Source organism: Lithobates pipiens, unplaced genomic scaffold (genome assembly GCF_037356315.1).
Source record: "Lithobates pipiens isolate NorthernLeopardFrog02 unplaced genomic scaffold, aLitPip1_a1.2 Scaffold_52, whole genome shotgun sequence".
NCBI classification, from domain to species: domain Eukaryota; kingdom Metazoa; phylum Chordata; class Amphibia; order Anura; family Ranidae; genus Lithobates; species Lithobates pipiens.
The window spans coordinates 521,510-533,085 of NW_027507875.1; the positions used below are offsets into that span (position 1 = coordinate 521,510).

At 44.2% G+C, this 11,576-nt stretch overlaps 1 protein-coding gene across 2 annotated transcripts in view; it reads left to right on the plus strand.

Annotated features, from left to right (window-relative positions):
• TBC1D22B (TBC1 domain family member 22B) overlaps window positions 1-7,375 on the plus strand; it is a 496,720-nt gene extending 489,345 nt beyond the window's left edge. For both annotated transcript variants that reach the window (XM_077467354.1, XM_077467355.1), the window contains one exon: window positions 6,039-7,375. In XM_077467354.1, coding sequence (XP_077323480.1) covers window positions 6,039-6,167 — 129 coding nt within the window. In that variant the 3' untranslated portion in view covers window positions 6,168-7,375. The remainder of the gene's footprint in view (window positions 1-6,038) is intronic.
• Window positions 7,376-11,576: the final 4,201 nt, after the last annotated feature.

Sequence of the window (11,576 nt, forward strand, 5' to 3'; positions counted from 1 at the left end):
GACGTCACACTGCCCATAGTTCACTGTGGCCAGCGCCCGTACACAGTGCACTTAAAGGACCTCTTTTTTTTTTTGTGACTAGCTTTGGGAGGGGGTTTCGCCCCCTATGGATGGGCCGCCACTGGGTATAATCTTCATCATGAGTACAGTCTTTCCTAAGTCGGCAGATTTGACTCCTAGGTCAAATTTTTTTTATCCACCTAGGACGATGCCAGAATGCGCGAGTGTAAAAATTTACTACGTTGGGCTTGCAATGGTTCTACCCATTTTCAAGGGCCTATTCTAGGTCAAGGAACAATAAAAGATAGCTTTGCACAGAGTAAAGGGGGCTGAATACAAATGCAGCACGCACTTTTCAGATATTTATTTGTAGAAAATCATTGAAAACCATTTATCATTTTCCTTCCACTTCACACTTGTGTGCCCTTTTGTGTTTGTGGTCTACCACATAAAATCCTTTTGTTTACAAATGTTTATTATATCACATAAAATCCTAATAACACATTTTACTTTTTTGATTGTAACATGTCAAAATGTGGAGAATTGCAAGGGGTGTGAATACTTTTTCAAGGCACTGTTTATTCTGAGCAAGGAAATTGTTTTGCAAATCTGAAGGTACTCGAGAATGAACACAGCTGGATTAAAATTTAAGTTAGATCGGAAGGTGAGGATATAATTCATAGCCCCAAGGTCCACACTGTGTGGGATGGATGTGTATAAAGAATGAACATCCAGGGACGACCAGATGTAGGAGGGGTTCCTAGTGTACCTTTGGTTTCCAGACGATGTTGAGAATCTCTGATCTAGGAACAAGGTGCAGTAACCAAAGGCTGTACGAAATAGCCTGTAAAATAATCCATTAGGCCTGTTCCACACTGGTGAGACAGTTGCTCCAATTTTGAGAGCACAAGTCGTTTGACATATAAATATCATTGTCTCCCTATGAGAGCTGACTTAATTGGTCCTACTTGTGTCGGTCTGACTTTTGAAAAGGTTTCTGCATTACTTTGGTCCAATTTGGGTTCCGATTTCAGCCCGTTAATTTAATTGAAGTTGCATCCAAGTCAAATCAGCATCTTAACCCAGGGAGTGACAAACCCCAGGCGCCATGGCGACCAGAAATCACACCCTGGAACCTAGGCTGCCACCAGCCCACTCACTATAACTCCCGATGCCCCAGACATGATGTGCATTATCATTGACCGCTGTCCTCCTCCCTTCTCCACACTCGGTGAGTAACTGCGAGAGGAGGATCTGTCAGATTTGAGCTTAATGTCGGACCCAGCAGCTACCAGCCAATGGGATCTGGGCGGGCCGCTACGTGTATGTGGCTCTGCCCCTATTCTTAAGCAGCCCAATCATTGGCTGGTGTTTGATAGCTGCTGGGTCCTGTCCACACCGGCTGGGTCCCTCCCACCCCTACATTAAGCTCAATTCTGACAGCTCCACTCTCCTCGGTTTCTTGTCCGTTTCACACAGTTACTGAGTGCTCACTGTGAAACCTGCCACCACCAACCAGTGCCATCGCTAATCAGTGCCACTGCCACCTGCCAGTGCCTACCAATGCCACCTGCCATCACCAACCAGTGCCACCTGCTGGTGCCAATAGTGCCTCCTGCCAGTGCCACCTGCCAATGCCATCCAGTGCCACCTATTAGTGCCAACCACTGTCACTGCCAATCAGTGCCACTTGCCAGCGCCACCTGCCAGTTCCAAACCAGTGTCACCTGCCAGTGCAAACCAGTGTCACCCACCAGTGCCAACCAATGCCACTGCCAATCAGTGCCACCTGCCAGTGCCATCTGTCAGTTCCACGTGCCACCTGCCAGTGGCAACCAGTGCCATCTCTCAGTCCCAAACCAGTTCCACGTGCCAACCAGTTACACCTGCCAGTGGCACCCAGTGCCATCTGTCAGTCCCAAACCAGTGCCACTTGCCAGTTCCAATCCAGTGCCATCTGCCAGTTCCAATCCAGTTCCACCCGCCTAAGCCAACTAGTGGCACCTGCCAGGGCCAACCAGTTCCATCTGTTGCAAGCCTTGCTCTTTCTGGTCAGCCTATAACCCTAATGTAACAGCGTTACATTGGAGTTATTGACTGGGTGCTCCGTTGTGAGTTAGGGTTAGGGGTTGAAAATTACTGGCCTTACCCCGGGAGCTGACAATCCATACCACTCTTAAAAAAAAAATGGCTCCTAACTTTTTTAACTGGCTCGTAGATTCAAAGCAAATTTGTCAAGCCCTGTCTTAACCTATCCGACTTGGGGCATGTGACTTGTGCTCAGAGGCAATGCAAAATTTATTGGAAAAAAAAACGCGTAGGGGTCCCCCAATTCATACCAAGCCTTTTGGGGATGGCAGGCTCTGCCATTTGACGGTTCTTATAGGGGCCATATGCTGACATATGATAAGGGGCAGGGCCATATGCTGATGTCACCTGGTGGCACCACCCTCCCCATGTTGAGGGCATGTGGCCTGATATGATTCAAGATGGGGGGAAGCTTGCTCACTGTACTCCCCCCACCCCCCCCTTTCCTGCATGCTCGGATAAGGGTCTACTATGGATTGGGGGGCAGAGGGGGCCACGCTGTTTGTTTTTTGTTTTTTCTTTCCAGTTTTAGCTTTTCCCTCAAAATCCATACCAGACCAAATGGACCTCACGCTGTTGTTTTTTTTTTTTTTGCATGGGGTTTTCCCTTAACCGCTTCCCGCCCACCCTATAGCCGAATGACAGCTATAGAGTGGACGCTCTCGTCCAGGAGGCCGTCCCTGGACGACCTCGTGTTTACTTCCAACAATGTGCGCCACCGCGGGCGCGCATCAGGGAAGTTTTGTGTTTGCCGTGTCCCCCGGAGACAGGCAAACACAGATCGCTGTAAACGGCCAATCACAGCGGCCGTTTACAGCGAGATCGGCGTGTCCAATGTGAGATGATCTCATATGTAAACATATGAGATCATCTCTCAGCGCCGCTCTCCCTCCTCACACAGACAGCGTGTGAGAGGGGAGAGATGAACGGCTGCAGTGGCCGTAAGTGAAAAAAAAAAAAGTGCCATCATCCCCCAGTGCCATCCTCCCCAGTGCTACCTGCCCCCAGTGCCACCTGTTAGTGCTATCTGTCCCCAGTGCCACCTGTTAGTGCTATCTGTCCCCAGTGCCACCTGTTGTCAGTGCCATCTGTCGTCAGTCCCATGTATAAGTGCCATCTGTCATCAGTGCCATTTGTCATCAGTGCCACCTGTCAGTGTCACGTGCCATCTGTTGTCAGTGTCACGTGTCATCATTGCCACTTAGTGCCATCTGTCATCAGTGTCACGCGTCATCAGTGCCACGTTTTAGTGCCATCTGTCATCAGTGCCACATATTAGTGCCATCTGTCATCAGTGCCACGTGTCATCAGTGCCATGTATCAGTGCCATCTGTCATCAGTGTCACATGTCATTGTCCTGGTGCTCCAGGGCCTTCAAAAGTGTAATAGGTAGTCAACAAGTTAGATGTGTAATTTATGCTCCTAGAACACCTGATGGCGCTCCCTGCATGTTGGGCCTCTCTATGTGGCCAGGCTGTGAAAAAGTCCCACACATGTGGTATTGTAATACTCAGGAGGAGGAGCATAATTGTTTTGGGGGGTGTCATTTGTGGTATACACATGCCACGTGAGAAAAATAACCCATTGCAATGACAATTTTGTGGAAAAATATTTAAAAAATTAAAAATCTTAATTTTGCAAAGAATTGTGGGGAAAAAAATGACAAAATCAAAAAGCTCACCATTCCTCTTAATAAATCCCTGGGAATGTCTACTTTCCAAAAAGGGGTCATTTGGGGGGTATTTGTACTTTCCTGACTTGTTCGGGTCACAAGAAGTGAGATAGGCCATCAGTACATCAGATGTGATCAATTTTGTATGATTCACACCACAGCTTGTAGACTCTCTAACTTTCACAAAGACCAAATAATATCCACTAATTTGGGTTATTTTTACAAAAGATATGTAGCAGTATAAATTGTGGCCAACATTTATGAAGAAAAATTAATATTTTGCATAATTTTGTCACAGAAACAAAGAAATATGCGTTTTTTTTTTTTTCAACATTTTTGGTCTTTTTTCATTTATAGCACAAAAAATAAAAACCCCAGAGGTGATCAAATACCACCAAAAGAAAGCTCTATTTGTGGGGGGGAAAAAAAGGACAAAAAATTCATTTGGGTACAGTGTTGCATGACTGAGTAATTGTCATTCAAAGTGTGAGAGCACCGAAAACTGAAAATTGGTCTGGGCAGGAAGGGTGTTTAAGTGCCCAGTAAGCAAGTGGTTAAGATCTAAATGGATTTAGGCAAATAATAGAAATAAGAAACCTTAAAGAATTATTTAACTAAAAACTAAGATTATTCTTTTTTTTTTTTTTTTTTGTTTTCTTTTTATAGTGCTTTATTTATGAGGGATTTTAGCCTGTGAGATAGTGACTTGAGAAATTTTAACCACTCCTGCGCCCTTCTGTTTCTGGTATATTGCAGCTTACAAGTCATTAGGTGTGGTACTTGCATTAGTTTTCCTTACAGGCTTGTTTTCCTTTCATTTTCAGCTGGTGATTCTGCCAATTACAATTTCCTGTCCTAGATGACAATGCTCACTCACTGCACTGTTATCTAGGAAGGAGCATTGTTTTTACCCTAGAGCAGTAAGTATGCTAGAAAAAAAACACCTTTCCCTCTCCTCATCCCCATAACCTAGTAGGGAGGTGTTCTGTAGGCCACAGAGTAAACTGGGTTGGATTAACACTGCTAACGGATAACAGTGCAGCAGAGTGTAAAGAAAATGAGCATACTCCTTTTTTTTTGTTGTTATATTTATTTAACAGAGACAATGAGCAGAAATACGGTAAGTTCAGTCTTGGATTTTACATATCTGTAGCCCCACAAATACGATTTTTTAAATGTGACAGTGGGTGTGGGAAGAGGATCCCCCACCCTCTGCCACTCAAAGAGATCCCTAAATCACATGCTCCAAAAAGTTAACTTATTCTTTACATATGGCCAGTTCTGTGATCCTTGTACCAGTGGCAAGCTCTGCACTCTGATGCTTAACCTTCTTGGTCAAGAGCACAACTCCAGCCTGCTGAATGGACAATGAAAGAACAGTACCACCATGATAGTCATCCCTTTACTCACGTGCTGGCAGGGAATACACTGACAGAACAATGTGTATACATTAGTTCCCCCTACCCAATTTCTTTCATGACAGGTGTAAATTAAGGTCTAACTTTTAGTACCGTATATACTCGAGTATAAGCCGAGATTTTCAGCCCCTTTTTTTAGGCTGAAAGTGCCCCCCTCGGCTTATACTCGAGTCACCGCCGTCTGCCTACCTGATCAGCGTGTCGTGCAGACAGACGGCGGCCATTCCACTGTTCAAAAGCCGCGCCTCCCTGTCTGTGATAGGTGGAACACTCAATTTCCCAGCAGTCAGTGTTCCGCCTATCACGGACATCCTCTCATCCTCGTCCGTAGTATGAGGATGAGTGGATGTCCGTGATAGGCGGAACACTGACTGCTGGGAAATTGAGTGTTCCGCCTATCACAGACAGGGAGGCGCGGCTTTTGAACAGTGGAATGGCCGCCGTCTGTCACAGACGAGGAGGAGAGGTGCGGCTTTTGAACAGTGGAATGGCCGCCGTATGTTTTTATGCTGATCGGTGCAAAATGGCACACGGAGCTGCAGATGGGCACAGAGCTGCAGAAGGACACAGAGGCTGCAGATTGGCACACAGAGGCATGCACAGGACACAGGTAGGCTGCAATGGACACAGGGAGGTATGCAGCTGCAGATGGGCATTGTTGACCCTCTTTTCCACACTTTTGCTGTAACAGTAGCTGCTGCATGTCTCATCTTCGGCTTATACACGAGTCAATAAGTTTTCCCAGTTTTTTTGTGGTAAATTAGGGGCCTCGGCTTCTATTCGAGTCGACCTATACTCGAGTATATACGGTAATACGTTTTAAATGTAAACTTACCATAAAATGTTTGTTTTTGTTTTAGGGTCTTCTTATGCTCCTCCAGAATTTGCCCACAATCCACTGGGGGAATGAAGAAATTGGTCTCCTACTTGCAGAAGCATACAGACTGAAATATATGTTTGCTGATGCTCCAAATCATTATCGTCGGTGAAATGTGTCTATTGTTTTATACTCCAGAAAATGTTGACAGAATGAAGAGGAGGGTACTTATTTCTTTAGTGCCTCTTTTAACTCATCACTCACTCGTGGACTTCAATGATTTGTGTGCAAGGCATATGTCTGCATTTACCTGAAGATTAATGACTGACATGATGTGAATTATTTGTATATTAGAAATGTTTGTATGTATATGGATTGAAATGATATAATTAAGCTGTATTTGTTAAAAAAAATATTTTTTTGTGCAGAAAACAATCAGTCTAGTGTATATTTGCTTAATACATAATGATGGGCACTGTACAAAGTACAAACAAAATAGCCTGTTTAAATTAAAACTTATAGAAAGTTCTGGAGTGCCTGCCAGTGTGTAGAGGTATTTGCATAGCTTTGGAGTGCCATTGACTTTTGGGATGCACACGTTCCCTGCAAATATGTTTATTTAGACACTCTGCTCTGCATTTTAATTTATTTTGGGGTGGAACCTAGTTACAAATTTCAGCCTAAAGTTTGTAAAAGTGGGTATAGTTGTAGCATAACAGAGCTCTAGAAAATGCAGTTTCTTCTTGAAAGTCTGCACATACATGAATAGCTGTTATGTGCCCCAGCCTGTTGTCCACCCATTATTAAATAAAATGGTAATTCTGCTTAGGGCCCCTTTATTTCTGCTAATGTGACTAGCCATCTATTTTTTTTTATTAAAACATACATTTTCAAAATGACTCTGGAAATGGAAGTGGACTGTTTTTTATTTGAGATCTTCCATTTATTTAGTGACATGCGCTGTCAAAAATGCATTTTGGTTAAAGTCTGCATTGATGGAAACCAGCATAAATACCATGATTTGTGACATTTTCAGCCTGCCAGTACATCTCTAAGTTGCAAATGATTTTGCGCTATAGTAAATGGTGCTGCATGTCATCATTGCAATTATTTTTTTTTTCATCTAGTGAAACAAGTGTCATTATGAACTCTTGCACTGATTTTGGTTTGCCCTTGCTATAGAATATAACAGTATTCTTTGAATGAAAGGTAAGAATAAGGAAAAACCACTATAGCCACACTGAAAATTCTACAAACCGATGATATTATGTAGTGTCTGTTTTTCCCTGATCATCTCATATGTCTGTTGGTGGACTGCAACTGTGACCTTCAATAAAGTACACCTGTTGGATTTCCCTTTATTAGGGAAAATGTATTGCAGCTGGGTGTAAGTTTGCTCATTTCACAAATTTTTATCTCTGAATGAAACAGTTATTACATTACTTTGGTGATGTAGCTTGCAAATATTTTGAATATGTAATCAGGCACTATTAACTAAAATGATAGTTAAAAAGATTAAAGAAAATACACACGTATACTTTAACTTAACCGCTTCCAGACCTGCGCATGCCGGTGTACGTTGGCAGAATGGCACGGGCAGGCAAATTGGCATACAGGGTCCCGCGATCGGAATCTCCCCATTCTGCCTAGTCACAGTGTCACTGATCTCTGCTCCCTGTGATCGGATCAGAGACGTGTCACACACAGAGACGCCCCAGGACACACTTAACCCCTACACTGCCACCTAGTGGTTAACCCCTTCACTGCCAGTGTGATTTATACAGGAATCAGTGCATTTGTATAGCACTGATTGCTGTATAAATGACAATGGTCCCAAAAATGTCCAGTGTGTCCGCCATAATGTCGCAGTCCCGATATAAATCACTGATCACCGCCATTACTAGTAAAAAAAAAAAAAAAATTTATAAAAATGCCATAAAACTATCCCCTATTTCCTTTCTTACATCAGGGGACACAGAGCCATTGTAGTTACTATTTGGGTTATATGGACCACACTGATAGGTGATGGACACTGGCACGCACCTAAGGCAAGACGTGTACTCCCTATATAACCCCTCCAACTACTGGGGGGAGTCAGTTTTTTTCGCAAGTGTCTAAGGTGTTGGTCACGAGTGAAGATGTGCTGTGCTGAGCTCCACTGGAAGCAATCATTGCTGGGGCTAGCCATGCTGACTGGATCCGTTCTGATGTCTTTTCATGGGCTAAATGAATGGTACCCGGGCCTCATGTCCGAAAAAACAAGGTTTTGCTTCTCTTCAGAGAGCTGGGCCCTGGGATCCAGTACTTTTTAGTAGTAAGGCTATAAAGTTTTTACTGGCAGGGTGCTGTCACAGGTCCAGGATTGTGGGTAACCCGAGGTTCCCTGGTTCCTGAAGGTTTCCTAAAAGGCCTCGGAGCCCACCGTGAAGGGTGAAGATTGGATCTTTATCTCTGATAAAACCCTGCTGCGTGGATAAGGTAAGGGAGATTTTCTCAGGAATTTCTCCTTCTATGTATAATGTTGTCATGCCTATGTGTTGCCACTGGGGGTTGTATTGAGCACTCACCGTTCTGATGCTGGAAACAGCACAGAAGCCTTCATTCTCCTCTCCTCCAGCCGCGTGGGAATGGCTAACGGCATCAGGCGCTGGCCACACATGTAGGAAGTTGATTTTAGCACTGTATATGTGAAAGCTGCTGCTGGCTGTGGAGGGACAGAGCAGGAGGATGGCTTGTTCAGGTTCGTGAACACGGGCTTTTTCCCTTTGACACATACTTTACCAGGCTAGGATTAATAGCAGCTAATGGTGCTGAACTATAGCCTAGCAATGTACATTCTTTTGCATAGTGTCTCTGCTTTATGCTTCAGGCTATGAATGGTAATGGGACCAGGGACTTCTCTAAAGGGATCAATGGTTTGTTCACTATAAACTGAATCCATTTCCAAAAGAATGTCATCCTCCTCTAAGAGGGATACGGTTAGTCAGATTGAGCCGTCAGGGGAAACTGTTGTATAAAACACTTCAGTCCCTGTATATATCATACAAAAGTTTTTTGTTTTTTTTCTACAATTTGTAAATTGGAAGATTAATGCTATGATGCCTCTCCATAGTGGGGCTAAACATAGCAGATTCCCATCTAGTCTTCAGGACCCTCTTCTTGAGGTGCAGGAGGCTGGGGATCGGGTAGATCTACTCAAATATTTGGAAGATACTTTTTTATCCTCTTTGGAGGATCCTAATATGGAAGGAGTAGCATAACAAAACAGGTTGCTTGTGGACTCCCTTACTCAACCTTTTTTGCTGCCTGCAGCACAGGCTCTTGAGGAACCTACCTCTAATTGGGTTCATTAGAACCTCCCCCATCTGGGGATGTTTTTTCCTATTCATGCATGGCTAAAAAAGCTTATGTATTCTGAATGGGAACATCTGGATAAACATTATTATCCTTCCATGAAATTCCCCACACTTTATCTATGAAAGAGGATTTCTATGAAGAAAATGGGGGGTTCCAGCAATTGATGCTGCAATCACCTCAGTGAGCAGAGTCTCACATGTCCGGTGGATAATGCACTGATGTTAAAGGATCCTGAAGATACCTGAAATTCTGCCTGATCAGCAGGCCCGGCAATGGGCTGGTGTATCTGACGCACTATGTCTCACAGTAGATGATGTGAAAGACTATCATTTAAGCCTCATGGCTTATGTTTGGACTAGTGCATTCTCGCAGAGTTCTGCGGCTGAAAAATTGATCAGCTGAAGCACTGTGTAAAAAGCCCTTAGCCAGTTTTTTCCCCTTCATGGGGTATGGCTATTTAGAGACGATCTGGATAAGTACATCCAAAGGACCTCTAATGGGGAAAGCTCTCTTTTACCAGTAAAGAAGAGGTTCAAACATTTCTCCTTTAATCGTGCTGCCTCTCCTATGCCAGGGGCATCCGCCTCTCCTATGCCAGGGGCATCTGCCTCTCGGCAGTCTCGCTGGCCGCAACTGTCAGGTTCAAGAGAGAGTCCCCAAGGGCAGCACCAGGGTCAGAAGAGATCTTGGGCAGAAAAGCCCACAAAGCAGAATGCTAAAGCCTTCTCATGAAGGGGCACCCCCATTCGTTTGGTGAGGGGCAAGGTCCTGCGATTCTCAAGATTTTCAAGATCTGGCAGGAACATTGTCAAGACAGATGGATTTCTGTGTTTTTTTTTTTTTCTCTAGTTTACAACTAGAGTTCTTAGAGTTTCGGTCTCCTCGTTTTTTTTTTCTAAGGGAAAATGTTCCCAAGGGTCCAGAGAAAAAGAAGTCTCTCTTTCTGGCCTCCGGATCAGCTATTATCCCAGTCGGTAATATCAGAGGTTCCCTTAGTGGAACAGGGCACAGGGTTTGGTTCAAACCTTTTACGGTTCCAGAACCAAACAGAAAGGTAAGACCCATTCTAGATCTCGGAGATCTGAATCGGCACTTAAACATCCGATCCTTTCATAATTCGATCAGTTGTGTCCATCCTGCAAGGAGGGCAGTTTTTTGGCTTTATTTAATATCAAAAATGCATATCTCCATGTGCCACATTTTTCCCTCTCGCCAGAAATGTCTGCATTTTGAAATATAAAATTATCATTTCAGTTGTGTCCCTGCCATTCGGTTTAGCCACAGCACCACGGGTGTTCTGAAAGATTCTGGCACCTCCTTTAGCCAGATTAAGGGCTCAAGACATAACTGTCCTAGCCTATTTAGAAGATCTACTTTTAATAGATGACTCAGTCTCGGGTCTAAAACCAGAGTCTGATCATAGCCGTAACCACCTGAAATCTATGGTTTGGATACTCAACCTAGGAAGATTCTCCTTAAAACCATCAAGGAGGTTGCAGCACTTGGGGCTGATTATAGATGCCATAAAGAAGAAGGTATTCTTAACCCAGACAAAAATTTGTTCTATTGTGGGACTAATTTAATTTATCAAAAAGGAAAATTCCTTCCATTCGGCTGTGCAAGAGATTGTTAGGGGAAATGGTGGTCTCCTTCGAGGCCGTCCCTTACACAGTTTTTACTCAAAAAGCTGCTTCAAAACACCATCCTGTTGGTCTGGAATAAAGAGATGCAGGCCTTGTTTGTTTCCAATACGCCTGGCTCCCGATGTAGGTCAGAGCCTAAATTGGTGGTTATCCCGCAAAAGGGTAAATCTTTATCCTGGAAGGTGTTAACAACAGATGCCAGCCTTCTAGGCTGGGGAGCAACCCTGGAAGAAGATTCTGTCCAGGGGAGATGGTCCAGGTTAGAACCTTGCCTATCAACTTTTTAGAAGATTCGGGCAGTGTGTCTGGCCCTAGAATCTGGGACTGTCAGACTACGGGACTGTCCTGTCAGGATTCAGTCTGACAAGGCGGTGGCTTACATCAAACACCAGGGGGGGCACGAGAGGCAGCCCAAAAAGAGGTGAATAAGGTTCTAGCTTGGGCAGAACACATCATTACTTGCCTATCAGAAATTTTCATTTCTGTGCCTTCTCCGCAGGATTAAGCAGGAACAAAAGGAGATGATTCTGGTGGGTCCCATTAAATCTTGATTTACCAAGATCATAAAGATGGCGGTAGGA